General features: G+C 49.5%; 2 protein-coding genes across 12 annotated transcripts; one reads left to right on the forward strand and one right to left on the reverse strand.

Moving 5' to 3' along the window:
• Positions 1–4: 4 nt before the first annotated feature.
• Positions 5–13,901, reverse strand: Znf219 (zinc finger protein 219). 6 transcript variants are annotated; one of them, XM_076849948.2, is made up of 6 exons: positions 8,117–8,172; positions 4,260–5,010; positions 3,457–3,545; positions 1,757–3,164; positions 1,350–1,481; positions 5–1,083 (listed from the first exon to the last, which is right to left on the reverse strand). In XM_076849948.2, exons 3-6 carry the CDS (start codon positions 3,460–3,462, stop codon positions 479–481), a joined length of 2,151 nt encoding a protein of 716 aa, XP_076706063.1. In that variant the 5' UTR covers positions 3,463–3,545; positions 4,260–5,010; positions 8,117–8,172; the 3' UTR covers positions 5–478. The 6 variants fall into 6 exon arrangements, with proteins under 6 accessions (XP_076706063.1, XP_076706064.1, XP_076965247.1 ...); XM_076849949.2 differs by lacking the exon at positions 8,117–8,172 and adding an exon at positions 5,761–7,616; XM_077109132.1 differs by lacking the exons at positions 4,260–5,010; positions 8,117–8,172 and adding an exon at positions 13,753–13,901.
• On the forward strand, positions 8,507–15,115 carry Tmem253 (transmembrane protein 253). 6 transcript variants are annotated; one of them, XM_076849954.2, is made up of 10 exons: positions 8,507–9,017; positions 9,128–9,250; positions 10,538–10,655; positions 10,779–10,921; positions 11,322–11,432; positions 11,524–11,580; positions 11,873–11,983; positions 12,096–12,242; positions 12,585–12,761; positions 12,913–13,077. In XM_076849954.2, exons 4-9 carry the CDS (start codon positions 10,814–10,816, stop codon positions 12,660–12,662), a joined length of 612 nt encoding a protein of 203 aa, XP_076706069.2. In that variant the 5' UTR covers positions 8,507–9,017; positions 9,128–9,250; positions 10,538–10,655; positions 10,779–10,813; the 3' UTR covers positions 12,663–12,761; positions 12,913–13,077. The 6 variants fall into 6 exon arrangements, with proteins under 6 accessions (XP_076706069.2, XP_076706068.2, XP_076706071.2 ...); XM_076849953.2 differs by having other exon boundaries at positions 8,507–9,250; XM_076849956.2 differs by having other exon boundaries at positions 8,507–9,250; positions 10,552–10,655.
• Positions 15,116–20,147: the final 5,032 nt, after the last annotated feature.

The raw sequence follows: 20,147 nt of genomic DNA on the forward strand, positions 1-20,147 counted from the left end.
GGCAGACAGGACACAGGGCCTTGTGCCTCAAGACACCTGTTTATTGGGGACACGACTCTGCAACAGGGATGACAGGAATCGTACCAAAAATAGCAACGTCTACAGGGCCCCTGATGGGGCTAGAAGGGTACAGTGCCCCCCACCCCCACCCCTTGTACAAAAATAAACTCTCACGCCTATGGACCAGCAAAAACTGGCAGAGCGTCTCCTCAACAGGGACACAATCCTCTCTGCCAGACCTGGGACCCCGTTCTTTGACCCTCACCTCTGCCACTTCTAAGGCACTGTGACTCCCCTGGGCTGGATGGGTATCGCCTGCCCATCCTCCTTTGCCCACTGCCCCTCCACCTCTGGTCCGCCTGGGGCTGGGATTTGGGTCCCATACTGCCCCCTGCTGGCTGCTCTACCCAACTACCTCTAGTGCTCCCCCGCTCCTGCGGGGTAAGCTCACTAAGCTAATCACCCCTAAGAGGGATCCCTACCTTTCTTGCCCCCCAGGCCCCGCTTCTCCAGATCTCGACAACCCGGGGCCCTCCTCCCCTTCCAGCGAAGGACTGGGAGGGGTCTCTCCTGATGGTGCTCTGACATAAGGAGGAGATGCATCAGCCTGGGGAGGCCGGCGACCCCGAGCCCGACGGCTGTGGTGCACTTGCAGATGCAAGGCCATAAGCTCAGGGGCTCCAGTGGCAAAAGGGCAGAAAAGGCAGCGGTGGAGGGCACCCCCTGGCCCAGCCTCGCCTCCCGGCCCCGCCCGCAGGGACAGGTCCAGGGGTTCGGCCTCACCACCTCGCCCATTGCGCAGGGTCCTCCCAGGGCTAGCCGGCTTCCGACGGGACCCGGGCCCAGCGCCACCTGAAGGAGGCCGGGGACTTGCAGCACCCTCCACCCAGGTCGCAGACTGCTGAGCCGGCTTGGCTCCTGAGGATGGGGCTGAACCCCGCTGGGTAGGTGGTGGCGGCTCTGGGGGTGGCCCCGGGCCTGCACCACTCCTCTGCTCCCGGTGGTGACGCTGCAGGTGATACTTGAGTGAGCCAGACTGGGTGCCCGCGTAATCACAGTGTGGACACTTATAAGGACGCTCACCTGGGGAGAAGAGGTGGGATAAGGTGATGAGGTCAGAATCACTGCATACCCTCATTTGCATTCTGCTCAATTTACTGACTTCATCCTCAGGACTGGGAACAAGCCCTGTCTTTCTCACTAGCTCTGATTTAATAAAGAACATTTTCGAACTAATTTCATCTGACCAGTATGAATGATATAGTGGGTCATCTCTAAGACTATTGATAGCTCTCATCTTTTTCTCCTCCCCTTCAGTCCCTACCTACTCAAGAAGCTGCCTTCCTTACCTGTGTGCACTCGAAGATGCACTTTGAGGTGATGAGCTGAGCGGAAAGATTTTCCACAGAAGGGGCAATCCTTGCCAGTGGCCCCTCGGCCCCCTTCAGGCCGGGTCCCTCCAGTCAACAGCCCATTTTCTTCTGCAATGTACATATTAAAAGGAAGTTATGAGGGTTGCTTTGCACCTCCACACCCACCCCACAGGCCTGTTTCCCCTTGGGTTTCACAAGGTTACAGCAAGTTTGGGAGAACATAAGAGGTTAAGAATTAGTGCCATTGGAAGTGGTAACACCTTCAGGAGAAAAAAATAAAATGAGAAGAAAAAAGGCTCTTTTTAAAAAGAAGCTACAAGAGTGGTGACCACAGAGTTGGACAGGAAGAAAGACAGAAAACCCAGAGAGGAGTCCCTACATACCCTGTGTGGCTGTAGATCTTGCCTGGGCCCCCACAGAAGGCGCCGAGTGCCCTGGTCCCTCGCCTGGGCGTGGGTGCAGGGAGGCCAAAGGGCCCAGTGACCTGCCCCGGGCCCAGTTCTCCTCCTCAGCCTCTACCACCTCCTCTTCCTCCTCAGGCTCCTCCACACGGTGCCTTCGAGCCCGCGCTGGGACAGCTGATGGCAGTGGGCGGAAGCCTCCAAAGCTACGGCCGGCCCCAGGCTCAGCCCCTTCTCCATTGGGTCGGGCTTCGCCAGCACGGAGGCTTAGATAACCCAAAAGGCTCGGGGGCTCCCGACGCTCAGCTGGAGTGGGTGCCGGGGCCAAGAGAAGCGCAGGGCCCAGTGGCTCATAGGCCAGCAGCCCCAAATCAGGAGGTTGGGGTGCCCGGGCAGGCCCTGAGCCAGGACCTGGGGCACGGAGAGGACCCAGCTTGCTGGCATGCACTTTCATGTGGTTCTTTAGGAACCAGGGCTCCTTGAAGCAGCGGCCACACACGGGACACGCGTGATCGAAGGAGGCCTTGTGCTTGCGCATGTGGCCCTTGAGAAACCACGACTGTGTAAAGCTCTGGCCACACACTTGGCAGCGGAACTCTGGAGGCGCCGGGGGCTCCTCGGGAGCTGCAGGAGCAGAGGCAGGGGTTGCCTCACGTTCAGGCTCTGGTTCTGGCTCGGGAACAGATCTGGGTTCGGGCTGGGGTGGAGGCTGAGGCTGGGGCACAGTGGAGGTAGCCGCCAGGGGGCGCTCAGGAGCCCCGTGGGCCGTCAGGCTATGGTGTAGCAGCTCCTCCTCCTGGCTGGAGCCAAAACTGCACAGACTGCACTTCCAAGGCCTGTGCAGGATGTGCAGGTGGCGTTCGCGCTCCGCTGAGGTGCGAAACTTGCCTTTGCAGAAAGGGCAACGGAAGGCAGATGACGAAGGAACCTGAGGCCGTGCCTGGCCCTCAGTGGCAGGGTTGGCCTGCATGCCTCCTGAGCTTCGGGCTCTTCCTAGGCGAGCCTCCCGCAGCAGTGCGCGCTCCTCCAACTCCAGCAACAGGCGCGCAGCAGGGCTACGTGGACGCTCAGGCTGATGTGTTCGCAGGTGCGAGCGTAGCAGGGCCCGCTGTGCTGCGCGATGGCCACAATGTGGGCACTGGAAGGCCTGAGCCCCTGGGTGCGCTCGCAGATGCAATGCCAGGATGGAGTTGAAGCGGAATCGCTTCCCGCATACAGGGCAGGGAAAACGCCGTTCGCCTGCTCGACTTTCAGACCAGCCCACAGCTCCCATCCCAGGCGACCCCGTGCTCACACCTGGCCCGTTGGAGTAGCGCTGCAGATCCAGCTCACCGTCAAAGGCCGGTGGTGACGGGGCTAAATGGCCACCAGGGACGCGGGGACGTGAGCCCTGTGGAAAAAGAAGCACGTAGAGCAAAGGATGGAGAAGGGCGATCAGTGGAGAAAACAAAGGCAACAAGGACCAGAACAAAACGAGAGTAGGTTTGGGCTTGACCCAGGGTGCCATTCACCACTACAGGTTGGAGGATGGATGGGAATTGGATGCTGGGGCCAAGGAGATAAGTTATAATAGGGACGCAGAGCCAGGGTTAGGTTAAATAATAGGTTAAAAGAGAAAGAGGTAGGAAGGGGAGATAGCACCGTTTTAGATATTTGTAGGTTCAGTCCATGTCTCCACTCACCTCCATGGAACCCCTTCACATTCTTTGGTTCTGGGGAGTGCAGGGAAGAGGAGGAAAGGCTGCTAATGAAGGCAACAGGTGCTGAGGAGCTAAAGAAAGAAAGATTTGGAGGAAAGATGAGTCCTGATTTTCAGCAATGGAAAGTATCACCCCCAATCCCAGACTCTTTAACACCCTATAGTACTTAAACCTTTCCCTTCCTATTTGCATCTTGAGTCACAAGGGGGCTGCTTTCCTCAAAGACTCCACCCCTTAATTTGCCAAATCCAAAAGGCTCTCTGATAACCCCATTTTTTTCCCAAAAATTATGTTTTAAATGCTCCCAGAAACACTACCACCACCACCTCACATCCTGGCAGTGGGGAGGGAGGGAACATCACAGTATGTGCAGCTTGATAAATGAATGGAGAGGGCTTGCCATGTTCCCCGGTTATCCAAGTGGGGTCAGTCAGTCACTCTCCGACCCTAACTGACCAGGCAGCCAAACATCCTTCCAGGTTCCACGGTCCTTGCTTCTGCCCTTACCCTGTCTTTCCGTCTTTCCCCCTCACTCTCCCTCCCTCCGCCTGGATTCCTGATCCATTCATTTCCATTCATTACAGAGACTCATTCATGCATGGGAGAGAAACACCTCCCAGCAGCAGAGTCTGGAGACAGACAGAGGGGGAGGGGCATGAAGGGGGAGAGAGTCAGAGAGGGAATGGAGAGAGTTGGGGGAGGAGTGGAAGTTAAGGGGCACTGCCAGTCTGGGGAAGGGGTTAAAAACTGCAAATACCGTCTAAGATTCATCCCCTGTTTCAAACCTTGGAGCCTGCAGTTTGATGGGGCATCTCAGCCCCTTTGTCCAGGCTGTTCCGAAGCAGGCTTTCCTCCTCTCTGCAGGGGAGAGGCTTCCTCACACAAGAGGAGGATTACACTGGCTCTGAGCTCAAGAGGCTGGAGTGAGGGACGGGGGGCGGGGCCGGGCCATCTGCACAGATAGGGGCTCCCGCACAAGCTCTTAACAGGAAAGGGTTAAAATTCTCCAGCTAAAATTCCCTAGGCCTGAGATGTGCAGAGCTCCAGGGCCGGGAAGAAGAGCACTGAGAAGAGGAGGATAGGGGGTGGGGGGGTCCTGGTTCTAAGCTGCAGAAGAGGTCAGATTTAGGACTCAGAAGTAACCTCAGAATTAAAATTCATGGAAACAGGGCTGGGAAGATGACCAGAAGGCATCCACTCTACCTTCCTGCCTCCATACAGAATTGTATCTGGTCAAGGCCAGATGAATGTGGGCCTAACCTTTTTCTATTTTTCCTCCCCTCCGCCTAAGATAGGAAGAATATTTGAGATATAAAGAACTTTCTTACAATAAGCTTTATGTTACTGAGAAAGAAAAGAACTCGGCATTACCTTGCTTACAGATCTTTAATAGAAGAGAACTGGGCCAGGAGTCAGCCCTGCTTATCAGCAGAGAAAAGACTCTGGAGGTCCAGAGCTTCCTTAATTTTCAAGGTTTAGTGGATGTGGTAAGACTTCAGTATGGGGCAAGTACCTGTTACATGCAGAATCAGGGCTCTGGGAATATTAACAGGAGATTAATTAACAAAAATATCCTTGTCCAAGGTCCATTAGATGTCGTCTGTCACCATTTAATGTGTTCTTCTATAGCTCCAAATTTGGGAGTACACCTTCCTCCTCTGGATCCTCCAAACAAACCCCTTTCCTGGGGCCAAGAGCCTAGCCAGGTTCACTGAATAATTTCACAGAAGGTGTGTCAGAATAGGATTAAGGGGTACAAGGCTATTGTAAACCTAGTTTTACCATTATTAAACCCTACAACCTTCAGTGAATCATTTATCCTTTGTAATGTAAGTAGGTTGAACTAATTTTTACTGATGTTGCCTTCCAGTTTAAAAGTTTTGTGGGTCTAAATAACAGGACTCTTCTGGACCCGAGATGTTGAAAAAATGGTCATTCCTTCAGTACCATGGAGAGTGCAGTGGGCTACCAGAGAAGCCACTTTGGCCACCTCAGTACCATAGATGGAACTATGAAGTCCTAGAGAGGCCATGTTTGCCATTTTAGCATCACAGATAAAGCACTGAGAAAAGCTGGAGGATTTTCTCCCCCTATCTGGGAACCACAGAGGGTCAGGGGAGAGTGGTACCAGAGGATTATTTTGGCCTTTTGGATGTCACTGAAAATAGAGGTATTAGAAAATAGATGTAACCAGAAAATTTTTAATTAGCTATAAGGAGTGTCCTGACAGTTACAGTTTGTACATCCTGGAATGAATTACTGAGGCATCGTATTTGGGTCCCTCACATTCTGTTGCTCTCCTGGGGATTCCCGGAACATCCTGGTGTACAGCCAATCTGGTATATTCAGAGGAAGCAGATGGCCAGGAGGGAGGGGGGGTGGAGGCTGGGAATACTGCATGGTCATAGCTGACTAACCTATGGGCACATATTCTGATTCTGAAAAGATTCTAGGGCCCCTAAAACTGCAAGCAAAACATCTCCTGAGAAGCTGGACTCATATCCAATGCAAAAATAAAATAAAACATAACAAGGCAAAACTTCCTCCCAAAAGAAAACACACACACACACACACACACACACACACACACACATTGCACACAGCAGTTTTCAGAATGGAAATATGGTGATATAAGAAGACCCAAACTGAAGCTAAATTCCCCAGCAGAAGAGTTTCTCCAAAAGAGGCCTAAAATCAACAAAATTCACTGAGACCTTCTAGACCCCATCAAGATCTCCTCAATCATATTTATTCCAATCAGGCCCAGACATCTGATCTCATGGCCGTAATCAATAAAGGGGAGCACTGACAGGTTTTATGAAGTGGCTTGTAACTTAAGTCATACATGTATTAACTGTGGACAATAATCATAGATTTTTCTATACTCAGGCTTAAACACCATCCATGATACTTGGCCAGACTTGGTCAGAGAGTAGCAGTGACCTACTTTCCACCCCCTCTGAGAATCAGGGGTTATCTTGCCCTTATTTGGATTCTATAGGGATACAGAGCCAAGGTTAGGGATCAGAAATATTTCCAAAGCAACAGGCCAATTACTCTTACATGCTAGGACAACTGGTATAGGCAGTTTATGGAACATCAAACCTTAAACCTTACTAAGTAAAGATGGATGGTTAATAAAAACATTTATAAACAACAAAGACAGATACACAGAAGCATCTGCCAAATGGAGGACTAAGAAGGTTGTCCCCAAGCCTAGTGGTCCAAAGATTTTAGGATCAAAGTGTATGGAGCACCGATTCAGGATCTCTGGGGTCTAGCTGTAACTAGGCCTCTGTCTCTGGTCATTTCTAATACTTGAGTTTTCCCTCTGCTGAGAATCCTATACCTCCGAAGTCAGCTAACAATTATGATAACCGCTGCACTAAATGGGTTTTTAGGAAAGGGAGCTTCTTAAGTGGTCCAGAATGAAGACCACCTCAATCACAGAGACATGCCAATAGATCACTTTTGTGGTCTCCTCTCCATATTAACTTCACTACTCGGCTCCTTTAAACTCTCCCTCCAGAGCAGTTTGCCACCTTTCAGGTTGAGTTCTTGGTGAAGACAGCATTCCCTGGGTCCCACTGTCCTGAGTTAGGGGCAAGCAACCTCAGTTAAGGACTCCAAACGCACAGTAGGAGGTGAGAAGATACACCTGCTGCCACCCCACCATGGTGAATTTTATCCCAGAGTCATGTCCTAACTTGACCCCGATTTTCAAAGTTCTGAAGGATCTGGATTTGGGGAAAGGAGACATGTAGCCATCCCTAAGTCTACTTAACTGGAGCTGACCCTAGAAAAGTCAGTCTAACCGCCCACATGAGCCTCAGTCCTCAGACTGGGAGGTGGGGGAAAGAGGGAGGTGGGCAGGAGAGCTTCTGGGAAAATACCCCTCCCAGAAATAGGTCAGCAAGTAAGGTAGGACCTGTGATCCTGCACAAGAGGTTCTTCCAGCAGCACCCCAGACCCCTCCCTGGGAAGATAAGCAAGAAGGATGATAGGGGGCAGGGTGGGAGATAGGGAGGCCAGGGCTCTGCTACCCCCGGCCGGGAGAACAAAAGCTGAGTTACAGCCGCCTCCGCTGCTGCCGCGGGCCGAGCTCTTTGTGACACTTTGTTTGGGACGCAGAGAGGGAAGCACCCCCCATCCTCTCCCCTCCCCCCACCGTCCCCACTCCGGAGAGTTTGGGTTCCTTGCCCCCTCCCCCACGGGCCCTACCTGGGCCGGGGGGCGCGCATCCACTCAGGCTCGCGGCCACACCGCCCTGCACCCCCAGGCCCCTCGCGCCCTGCCTTCGGGCCCCTACAAAGACGCTCGCCACCCCCGCCCCCACCCCACCCCCGTTGGCCCTTCCCCTCTGGTGTCCGCTCCCCCGGCTCCCCCACCTGGCCCCCCTCCCGTGGGCCCCCCCCCAGCTCTTCTGGCTTCCCAGGCCGCCACCCCCACCCCGCCCCCCCAGGAGCTCTGGGCGAAGTTTGCTTGGGGCCGAGCCGGCGCCCCTCCCCCGCCCCCGCCCCCTGCACCTGCTCCGAGCCGGGCGCGCGGAGCGGCCCCCCCTCCGGGATGGGGGGAGGGGGCCGGGGGCGGGGGCGGGTGGCGGACGGGGGGGGGGCCGGGAGTGGGGGGAGCGGCTACTCACGAGCCCCGGGCGGGCGGCGGCGGAGCGGGCGGGCGGCGGCGGTGGCGGCGGCGGGCGGCGGGCCGGCGGCGCGGGCGTCAGCGTTACGTGGGGCCGGGGGAGATGCGCCGGGCCCCGGCCCCCCCGCCCCCGGCCCGGCCCCCGCCCCCTCCCCGGTCCCCCCGCCCCCGGCCCTGGCCCGCATTGTGTGCGGCGGGAGGCGGCCCGGCCATTAGCATGCGGGGGGCGGCGCGGCGGGGTTGGGAACCGCGCGGGAGCGCGGCTACGGCTCTGGGGACAGGGAGCTGGGGACCCCGGGAGCCGCGAGAGGCGGCCGCCAGGGGCGGGGTGCGGGCAGTTTGGAGACGGGGGGCGCTGTCGGAGGGAGGGAGAGAGGAGGGAGCGGGGGTGGGGCGCACAGACGATTCCAACAGGAGACTGGAAGAGATTTTGAAAGGTCATCTCGTCCTTCCCCCAGCCTCCTAGCAGGAGTGCCCCTCCCACCCTAGACCCGGACATACCAGGGAAGGAGTTGGCTCTGCCGCTGTTTCTGCCCCAACATGCACAGACTCGGAGAAGTTCTTCCTGGGGTTTTATCTCAAAGCCTCTCCCTTACAATTTCTGTCTCTTTTTGGGGAGGAGGAGGGGCGATTATAGAGATAGTTAATGTCTGCCGTATAAGAAACATTATTAAAGTTACTCTTCCGTCCTTTCTGTTCTTGATAAACAATTCTCGTTCTTCTCTCTCGAATTCTATTTTCCATTCTTTAAGACACTTAAATGGCTCTTCAAAACAACAAATATTTACTGAGTGCTTACCAAGTACCAGGCACTGTGCTCAGAGCTGTGGGGGATGCCCAGATGAGGGGGATGCGATATGTTCCCTTGAGGAGACTGTAGTCTGGGCGATGGCTACAAACTTGTAAGTAGTATATTCAGATTTGGTCAATATTTACAGAATGCCTGTTCACGTATTTAATAGTATAGAATCCTTAACAATTACGTTCTAATATAATTAGTTCTCATTTGCAGGTAAGAAAAATGAGGCTCAAGGAGTTTCTTTCCCCACTGGCCTGCAAGTTTAAGGATCCTCATTGCAAGCCCAACATCTCACATCACCATTAAATAAAATTAATTCATACGGGGATTGAAGAGGTAGAAATAGACAACAGTTCTCTAGATTCTTTTAAAATGTGATTCCCACTTCCCAAGAAAGAAAAATAGATACAGTGTTCCAAGGATATTGGCCCAGCACTGAGTAGGGCAGGAATGGCTTATAAGGAAGGCCATGTGCTTCCCAGGATCCTGTCCAAGGAACTACCTGCCAGGGTTCTTCTGGCTCAGTTTCTCCTATCATCAATAATAATGATAATAGCTACTAAGGATTATGAATACATAGTGTTAGGTGTTGGGTTAAGCTAGCTAATATGCATTTTCTCTTCTAATGCTCAAGGCAACCCCTTGAAATGGTATTAACTTCCCTTTATAGATAAGGAAACAGATTAAGCAACTTGTTCAAGGTCATCCAGGTGGATCTGGGACTGGTTCTCTCCAGACCTCAGGCTCTGTGCCAAGATGGGCCTTTCCTATCTTTGAGTTGTATATATTCAGGCCCAGCTTTTTCTGCTGTACAAATAAATATCCCCATCTTAGGTTCTTTAGTAAGTCCTCAGGCACATCAGTATGACCTCATCAGCAGCGTTAATGGTTATTAACCACTCACCCTGAATCAACAACCTTTCACGGGGCACGGGCACGTTGTTACCTTCCTTTTATCAGTGAACAAACTGAGGTTGAAATAGGTAAAATAATGTTACAAGAATATGTCCAAGGTCACACAGCTGGGAAACTTGCAGAACTGAGGCTAGCCCAGGCTGCAAGGTACCTACTCTTTCAGAAATATTGTTTTAATAGTATCTTTCCCAAGAAAGGTACACGAGACTTGGGGACCATCTACATATGTCTAAGTGCAGCTTATCACTGAGTCAAAACCAATCCCCACTAAAAACAGTGCTCTCTATGCACTTAGCGTCCAATTCAGAGTAAAACTTTCAAGAAATTACAAAGAGAAAAGAGTGAGAGACAGGAAAGTTAGGGGAAATAAAACTTAACTGGGTTAGGGACAAAGCTGTAAGTAGTAATAAGCAGTCCAAAGAGTAATATGGAATCTTATTAGGGCAGAGTAAGTTATTTGATGAAGAAACCAAAGAAAGAAAAAAAGATGATGGAATATAGGGAAATTGAGGTCCAGGATTGAAAGTATCCAAAGGGATGTGGTGAGTGAATGAATCCAAAAGAAGAAACCAGATGGGCAGAAATGGGAGCAATAGAAATAGGAACAAAGTGAGATAGGACTGAGTATCTTGTGAACTAAGGTTGGTGTCTACCCAGGGCCACTCCCTAGATCCTTAGGCCCTTACTGGGACCTTTGCCCAACCACAGCCCAGCTCTGTCAGCCTTTCTCAGACAGGACAAGTTTTTCATCTGCTCTGAAATACCAGGCCCCTAAAGAGTCCCAGGACCCATCTGAATCCCATCCCTTTGGAGTAGCTGCTTCAAACTAGGTAGGTGTAAGGTCCTGGGCCTCAATTCCCTTAATTTTGGTAGTGGGTAGAGGGGTAACTGGGAGAGATATAGCATGTCCTATCTCCTGAAGGACAAGCCCATAATGAATTTTTCCAACCTAGGAAGCACCCAGCTCTTGTGGTCAAGGGAACGATGGAGGATGGAGCCAGTCTGCAAGAGCAGGAGAGATCCAGCCTTCGTCTGGAAAAGCTACAGCACTGGGCAAGGCACAAGCAAAATGGACAACTTTTGGTGCTGGCGGTGAGGCCAGGCTGTCCCACCCCAGGTCTCAGCATGTCCACTTGTATCCAATTCAGTTTTATCCATGTTCAGTGAGCACCTACCATGTGCCAGAAATTGTGCTAGGCTCTTAGTGGGAGGAGGGTGGAAGAAACAGACCAAAAAATAAAAAGCAAGAACCTTAATCTCCATGTAGCTTCTGTCCGATGGGGAAAACAGAAGTAAGTAAACTGCAACATGAGGCAGAACAAATTAAACAGCACTTAATTTTAAATCTTACTTCCTTTGCTGCCCTTGGTTGACTACTTTCCTTCTGCCATGTATTTATCCCAATTATGGATCTTTAGAAGAGGCAAGGTTTTCCAGGAGGGAAAAGAATCCTTGACAACTCCCCACTAAAATACCCTGCTCTGGTCTCCAGGTGACCCAGATATGGCTGGCAATAGCTGTGGTACCCTTTGCTGTCTCAGTCGCTTGCCTGAACTCTGCTTGTCACGTGGCCACAGCACTGCCACTTGGGTCTGGAGTCTCAGTAAGACCTATCACAGGGAGGGTAGAATGAAGGTTCTGGGGACACCTCCCTAATGGGAACAGAGTTTAAATTTGTGCTTATTACCATTTAGGGTCTCCTAACTGGGACTGTCACCCTTGAGCTTCGCAGAGCACCCCGCCTCTGGAAGGTGAGTGGGAAGAGCATGCAGTACTGTCCTCCCACCCCACCCCCCCAAATACACACACACACCCCTCAACTCAGGAAGTAAGTGATTAAATGTTGACTATTCCTCTCTGCTGTCTGTCCCTGGCTGGCCTAAAAGACTATGGAGAGAAAGCAAGAAAGTTAGAGGGCTGGTGATCCTGTCCCATTTGGAGAAGAAACAAGAGCTGAGCTTTGTTTTCAGCTAGGCTTCAGGTGGGGATTGATGTTGGAATGAGTCCCCTAGGCTGGGCAGTGCTGAACTGGTTCACTGGCAGGTACGGGCCATGATGATATTCAACACCTTCAACCTGATCTTGGGCTTCATTGCGGTGGTGGTGGAGGTGATGAAGACAGCTTTGGGGCCTTCTCCGACAGCCTCCTCCCAGGTACTGGTGAATGAGGAGGTGGGAGGAGGAGGAAGCAAGAGATGGAAAGGGAAAGGGCAGGGAAAAACAGGTGTTGGGTCCCCACAGCATCCTCAGCCCTGTCTACCTGCAGCTGGTGGGCTTGCTGGTGCTGGAGCTCAGCGCTGAGGTCTTCACCCTAGGGGGTGTGCTGTCCTCGGCATATGCCCTATTCTTGCTGAGCCAAAGGAAGCCAGGATGCTTCAGGAGCCAGAGTCTGCACTACCAGGAACTGCAAGAGGTATTGGGGGCAGGAAGGAAAGCATGGAGCAGGTAGCTGCCCCCTAATTTTTCCATTGGCAATCCAGTGGCATTTAAGGGGAGCAGTGGGACAGAAGGGAAACGAGGGATCCAGGATTGAAACTGATTGGCTTTCTGGCTTGGGACATCTTTTCCCCTAATGGTGGGTAAGAGGGAATTGGGTATCCAAATGACTGGGACTAGAATAGACAAGCAATAGGAAGCTACCCAGATTTATTGGAAGAACTATGAGGAAAAAAATGGGGGAGGAGGAAGTTGCTTCCGTCTGGGCTATCTCCTTTCTCATCCCCACAATTCACTTACACTTTTATCTGCTTTTCAGGGCCTCTCTGAGGTCGAAGAGGTTCCTGGTTTGGAAAATGGTACTATGGTGGCCAGCACAGGAAACCGAAATGAGTGAGCTGCGAGAGCAAGGGGAGGCAGACAGGATCTACAGCCCTTCTCTCTTGAGGGAGCACCCTCCAGATTGCCCCGCATGCCACCCCAGCAAACTCAGAAGGTAGCGTGAGGTCTAGTGGAGTTCTTTCTTGTCCCTTCCCCACTAGATGAAGATATACCTGGACCTGGGTCCTCCATCTCACTTCACCGCCCTGTAAAGGGGCTTCCTCCCTTCCATCCTTGCCCTCCTCTCCCCACTGCTTCTTTCTTAGATTCGGGTCTGGTCCACTCTAACAGAGCCTACAAGTCCCAGGATGCCCCGCTACCCCGTGACCTTCTGGGAAATAAAGAGCCTTCCCTCCGCAGCAGGGGCGCTATGCATCTGCCGAGTGACGCGAGGCGCTGCAAGTCAAGGCCTAGCCGAGAGTTTCCTCGGGCGCGACCACTGGGCCCGCTAGCGGGGAGGAGCCGGGCGGGCGGTCCTGCGCCGGGGCGCCACACAGCAGCCACGCAACCGCGAGCGGACTCTGGGCCCTCGCCCCTCCCTCTGTCAGCTTCCGAGCCCGTCGACGGCTGGGAATGGCGCTTGGCAGAGCTGGGGGTTCGCAGGTGCTATCGCCGCGCCCCCTCGCACGAGTGCTCAGGTCCAAAGTCCTGAGACTTGGAGCGCGCGCGAGAAGGGGGTTGGAGATGATGAGTCAGGAGCGCAGGGCCTTTCTCTTTCCCCTCCCCCACGTCCTGGGCGTCTGCGGATAACAGGCTCGCTGGGCAGGCCGGTGGACCCGGCAGGCAGAGGGAAGGACGTGGCGACCCGACTTTCCCGCCTATTGCTAGCACGCGGATGTAAAGAGCCTTTCCAAGGCGGGAGCGGTACTGCGCACACTCAGCCTCTGCGCAGCTCCGCGGACCTTTGATCCCGGGCTGCTGTCTGGTTACTGAAGGTCTTCTTGCACTCAGCCCTCACCGTTTATGACCTTTGCAAGTGTACAAAGATAACAAACTCGGGTGGGCCTGGGGAAAAGCCAGAAAACTGAGAGTCCCCGTAGCACAGTCGGGCAGCTTAGCCGCTAGCACTAGAAATTGATCAGAGCTGGAGTACTAAGAGAACTCACCCCAAATCACATAGTGCCCAGGATGGGTATTCTCCTCACACTCATTTTTGTTCCCACTTGAGAAGGCTTCTTTCCCTAGAGAATGCTGCTTCTCAGGGCTCAGCTAAGCCCAAGCACCAGTGAGGGTACAGCGCAGCCTGGCTGTCTTGTCTTGACATTGCAGTGGCGCCAGCTACAATTCCTTTCTGTTTGTGACACCTTGGGAGTGGTAATAGTCGCCCTATGAAAAGTTAAGTATGAGTATTAGTGGGTGGGGACAGTTCTGGGATCAGCTCTGGAATAGAGAAAAAAAGATCTGGGCCTCTTCTTCCTCCCCACAATCTAACAGAATAAAGGAGGGTTCATGAGTGAAAGGCTCCAAGGAAAGAACTTTTTAACGTCAGAAGGTGGTGGTAGATTAGGAAATTGGAGGGGGGGGGGGGGCGTCCGTATTCAACAATTTGCTCTGGCTTTCAGCTTTTATAATATTATCAAAAGTCTAGATATTGCTTTCTAGTTCTTAGAAAAACTCAAACACCATGCAAATGAACCTTGTGCCAAGTTACACTAGATGATGCTGTGGTAATAACGCTAAAACTTCCATGGCTTAAAACCGGAAAGGTTTATTTCTCATATTACATGTCCAAAGTATATTGACAAGGATCTCTGCTCACTGTAAGTTATTTGGATACTCAAGCTCAAGAATCCCACCATTTTGAAGCCCTACGGTGTCCCTATGAGGTGTAGAGTTACTCCCTCCAAAATGTGAATTAAGCATGAAGAAATATTCATGTCCCTAAAGGGATATATGTTACCTCCACTCATAGTACATTGACCAAAGTAAGGCATGTATCAGTCAACTTTAAGGAAGCAGGAAGGGCATTTTTATCACGTGTGGAAGGAGAAGGGAGGTAGAAATACTTCATTAAGAGAAAAAGGGTTAGTCGTTTGTGGTGATTCTTGAACAACTTAGCACTTGGAACTCATCAGTTCTAACATCATGCCCATTCTTGCATTACTGATTTGGTTCCATAAAACTCCTAAATGAAGTTTTATATATATAGTTAATGGATCTTTATTATTTTATTTACTTATTTATATGTGATGCTGAGAATCAAACCCAGTGCCTCACACATGCTAGGCAAGCGCTCTACCACCACAGAGCCACACAACCCCAGCCCCCTAAGTGAAGTTCTTAATAGAACTTTTCCTTCAAATAATAATAGGATGGGGTGTAAGGAAATCTAGGTTCTGATTCTGTTGCTTGAGCAAATCAAATCTCTAAACTACATTTTGTTCACATGGAAGTCATAATGATATTTGTCCTCAGATTACTGAAGAATCAAGGCTACAATAAAAATCACAAGGAAAAATAAACTATAAGGTGTGCTGGTGCTGGCTCAATGGTAAAACATTTGCTTAGAATGTGCCCTGGGTTCAATCTGAGCACAGGAAAAAAAAAACTATAGAGTACTTCAAGAGTTGAAAATAAATTGCCTATATTGGTTTAAATGACTGAAACAGATGGTTATGAGGGAATAGGGAGTAGTAGGAACTGTAGCAAACTAGAGGATACACTTTTTTTTTTTTTTTTTTCCCAGTTATTGGGGATTGAGCGCTGGGGATATAGCTCAGTTGGTAGAGTGCTTGGCTTGCATGCACAAGGCCCTGGGTTCGATCCCCAGCACCAAAAAAAAAAAAAAAAAAAACGGTACTGGGGATTGAACTCAACCACCAAGCATATCCCCAGCCCTATTTTGTATTTTATTTAGAAACAGAGTCTACGAGCTGGGGATGTAGCTCAAGCGGTAACGCTCTCATCTGGCATGCGTGCGGCCCGGGTTCGATCCTCAGCACCACATACAAACAAAGATGTTGTGTCTGCCAAAAACTAAAACAATAAATAAATATTAAAATTCTCTCTCTCCCTCTCTCTTTAAAAAAAGAAAGAAACAGAATCTCACTGAGTTACTTAGCGCCTCACCATTGCTGAGGCTGGCTTTGAACTCACAATCCTCCTGTCTCAGCCTCCTGAGCTGCTGGGATTACAGGTGTGCACCACTGCACCTAACAAGGATACACATTTTATTTAAATGAATGTTTCCACTCATCTCTATCAATTATTGCCATGTAGGACTGTGGACTTCATAATGCCATACCTTCAGTGTTCCTACAGAAGACAGACATTCTGACTTGTAAAATATGAAACATTCTGATTTTAAAATATTTATAACTTTTTTTTTTTTTTTTTTTTTAATTCAAGGGCGAGATTCGGCCTGTAGTCCTTCAATTGTCATTCTCCACATTACACAAACATATGGTAGGAATTCAGGATTTGGATGTACAATATGGTTCATGCAGACTTATGAAATATGTGTCTTGGAGGGAAGAAATGAAATTCTTGGTTTTCAGGAAAGGGTCATTTTTGCACCCCTGAGGATATTGTGCAATATCTTGAGACATTTTTGATAGTTACAACTAGGGGAGGGGAGGGCAAGGAAATATATAGCAGAAGGACCATTAGAAGAAAAAGATTTGGGGCATACTCCCATGCTACTAATGCCCTTTCTCTGGACAATACCCTTTGTCAGCTGCAAGCAAAGAATGTTTGAAACTTGTCCTGTGTTTCTCATGATCTCCCCCACCCACCCCACACATTATTGCCAGAGTCCTTGACTGTTCCATGACAGCATTCTGCTTTGCTGCATTCCTCCCCAGCAACCACTGTATCTGCCCCATTCTTCATCAATTTGGCAGCCTCTGTGGAGATCTCTCATTTTACTTGAATTAGAACTTTACAGAAAGAAGGGACTGTGACAAGGCTCCTGCTGACGTCAATTTTTAAAGGCCATGACCCCTATCTCCTACTTTCAAGCAATGGAAAAATAACCCATTCATGATATGTGGCTTCATATGCAGTTGAATTCTGTGATTGGAAGAGTCTTCAGGTTGATTAATTTTACCCTCATTTCTTTAAAATCCAGTCATTTATGCCGAATGTATGATTATAGACAAATGACAACATTTTCCCAAATTGTCTTCAGTTTCTCGACCTGTTTTTTTGCAAGATGGCTCGGGTTTTTTTGTCCCAGGCTGCGTCCTCTGCTGCCATCTCGTGGCCTTTTTTGCTGCCCAGGTCGAAGTCTCACGAAGTGCTTTCCTTCAAGGTAATGGCGTTTAGTGGTAGTTTAGTTGTGCAAAGAATCCTTGCACCCTCTGGGGCCTCAGCAAATTCTTCCCTTACAGTGGGTCCGCAGAGAGCTGCGACGTCCGCAGCCCGGGCATGGACCCTGGGCATAGCGCAGGGGCAGGAGGCGCAGGTTCCCTTCTAGTCATCTGTGCCCTCATGGGCCTCTGGGACTGTTATGCAATCCTGGCCAGGAGCCACGAAAATCAGTGAACTCAACTGCCCAGCAGTAATCGGAGCTGACCTCGCCAGCTTGGCCTTATGACGCTCGTCAGCCTCTTGTCACTGGCCACCTGAGGCTAGGATGCTGTTCAGTTCAGTGAGAAGTGAAGACACCCCCCATCGGGTTTCCGGATTCTATTTTCATGTGTAGGCGGGGTTAGTGTTCTCTATGTCTACGAGCTTTCTCTTGGTGGGCCTTGGTGGGCCTAACTGGTGCTGCCTCAAATTCGACAATGAAGTGGTGGACCGAGCAGGACAGTGGCAGTGCTGCAGTCACTACTTCAATACGATGGGATCTGTGCTCTAGGGATCGGAGGTCCATCTCCAGTGGACAGGGAATCTAGGAACTGCCTTGAGCTGGAACGCTTGCAACTGAGCAGTGACTCAGCACAGAAGGACAGGCAGGAAAATGTTTTTAGTTTGTGCTTGGTTTTTGTTTGTTTGTGTTATAATAATGCCTACCTCTTATATGTATACAGCTTACAATCTTCCAGTTGCTAACAAGAGCTTGTTGTAGAACCATGGCCTCCCCTGAATACATTCTTGCCTTGTAATAACACCCATAATAACACCTAACCTAAGAGGAAGCAAGGAGGAAGGGGACTGACTACCTTGATTATCTTAGCCTGCATTCCCCTTTATAATAATTCAGCGGGAAGGACCTGCTTATATAATTTGCTAGGTCAGGAACAGCCATACTTGGAGGTAGATTACTACTAATGTGGCGTGTGCTACTTCATAAAAATCAAATAAATGCCAGCTGGCATGGTGGCTCATGCCTGTAATCCCAACTGTTGGGGGAGCCTGAGGCAGGAGGTTTGCAAGTTCAAAGCCAGCCTCAGCAACTTAGCAAGGCCCTAGGTAATTTAGGGAGAACCTAAAAATAAAAAAGGCTGGGGATGTGGCTCAGAGGTTAAGTGCCCCTGGGTTCAATCCCAGTACCAATCAATAAAATCAAAATCAGATAATTAGAGGCCATTTACCCTTTCTCCTTCTCCTCCTCCTCCTCCTCCTCCTCCTCCTCCTCCTCCTCCTCCTCCTCCTCCTCCTCCTCCTCTTCTTGTGTGTTTGTTTGCATGCACACTCTGGAATGAGACCTCTTGCCTGCTAGGGAAGCACTCTACCACAGAGCTACACGCCTGGCCCCATATACTGTTTACTTCATGGGAGTCATCTTCTATTTCTTTTAATGTTCTTTAGTCTTTGCTTACTTTTTTTTCTTGCCTAATTTTATTAATATTTTTTTGTTGTGTGCTTTTCTGTTTGTTTCTTTCTTTCCCCCCCCCTCCCAGTACTAGGAATTGAACCCAGGGGTGCTCTACCATTGAGCTACATCACCAGCCCTTTTTATTTTTTATTTTGAGACAAGGGCTTGCTAAGTTGTCCTGGAACTTTTGATCCTCCTGCCTCAGCCTCCCCAGTTGCTAGGTTGCTAGGATTAGAGGCATGCCACCAAAACCAATTGGTTTATTTTTCTTATCATAAACTTTTCCTAAGTTCTGTCCAGAGTCAATTAATTTTCTTTATTGATTCTTTTCATTTTCCTAGTCACTGTAAGATTGTACTGTTTATAGTGTTTTCTCCTATGTCCAAGCTCCCAAGATATAATTTAGTTTGTTTTGTTCTTTTTAATTATGTGCTCCCAAATGTTTTATTTAAAAATGCTATGTTACCACTCTTACGCATTAGGTATAAGTCATGGCATAGAAGAAATAGAATTTGTGCCTTTTTAAACCTGAAAGAAAATTATGAAGAAGAGAAACTTTTTTTTTGGTAAACCTGAGAAGTGAAACCAAGTCCAATTGTTACTTGCTATCAGAGGCCAATTTTAGACAGAGAGAGAGAGAGAGAGAGAAACTGAACACATTTCTAAAGGCAAGCTGCTTTGAAGTTGGACTCTCAGTTGGACTTTGATGTGTTAGGGTTGTTTTTTGCAATGTACTTTTTCATGCACCGACAAGTTGTTGAAGCAACTATTCAAATACCAGCTGAATGGTTGAATTAGATGACAGTTATTCTCTTCAAACACTCAGCTTTCATTGGTTTCTCAGCAGTGGTGATGTTTTTTTAATTGATCCACCCATATTCTCGAATCTGAATGACTAGCCCTGGACAATATTGAAAATTAAGGTGGTTAGTATTCTTCTAGTTTATAGAAAAGAATTTATCAACCTTGCCATTTTTGATTTTTGGGCCAGGTAATTCTTTGTTGTGGAAGGCTGTTCTGTGCATTGTAAAAAGCTGAGCATATCCCCTGCCTCTACTGGCTTGATGCCAGTATCCCCCTTCCCCTCTATTATAATAACCATGGCCCCTGGGGAGCAAAATCATCACTCCCTCCAACCTTAGAAAGCAGTGCACTAAAAGGATATGACTAGAAAAGTTTTAAGAACTTAACATCTAACTTCTCAAGATTCTTGTATTTCAAGAGACCTCTAAGAATCAAACACCACGTCTAAAATCTAAATTTCTCCCCATGTTTACTTCCTACTCCTCTTTCTGAACTATTTTAATTTTGTGATCACTCAGTCACACAAGTTGAATTTCCCTCATTTTCTATAGCCAAACACTCACACCTACATTCCACAATTTCCTCCTGCTCTTGAATCAGTCCTCTTCTCCCCACTGCCATCCCACACCTCCTAACTAGCTTTTGTACCTCTGGGTTTATCCCCCTCAGAGGCATCTTCCACTTCCCTACATCACTTCCTTGCTTAAAAGCCCTTTGATCCTCCCTATCAACCACAAGATGAAGTCTAAGCCTTTTTAAAAAATTTACTTATTTATTCTAATTAGTTATATATGACAAAAGAATGCATTTTGATTCATTGTACACAATTGCAGCACAACTTTTCATTTCTCTGGTCCCACACGATGTAGCATCACACCGTATGTGCAGTCATACATGTATCTAGGATAATAATGTCCATCTCATTCCACCATCTTTCCTGCCCCCATGCCCCCTCCCCTCCCCGCTTTCCCCTTTGCCCAAAGTTCCTTCATTTTT

This window comes from Callospermophilus lateralis, chromosome 3 (assembly GCF_048772815.1).
Source record: "Callospermophilus lateralis isolate mCalLat2 chromosome 3, mCalLat2.hap1, whole genome shotgun sequence".
In the NCBI taxonomy this organism is placed as follows: Eukaryota; Metazoa; Chordata; class Mammalia; order Rodentia; family Sciuridae; genus Callospermophilus; species Callospermophilus lateralis.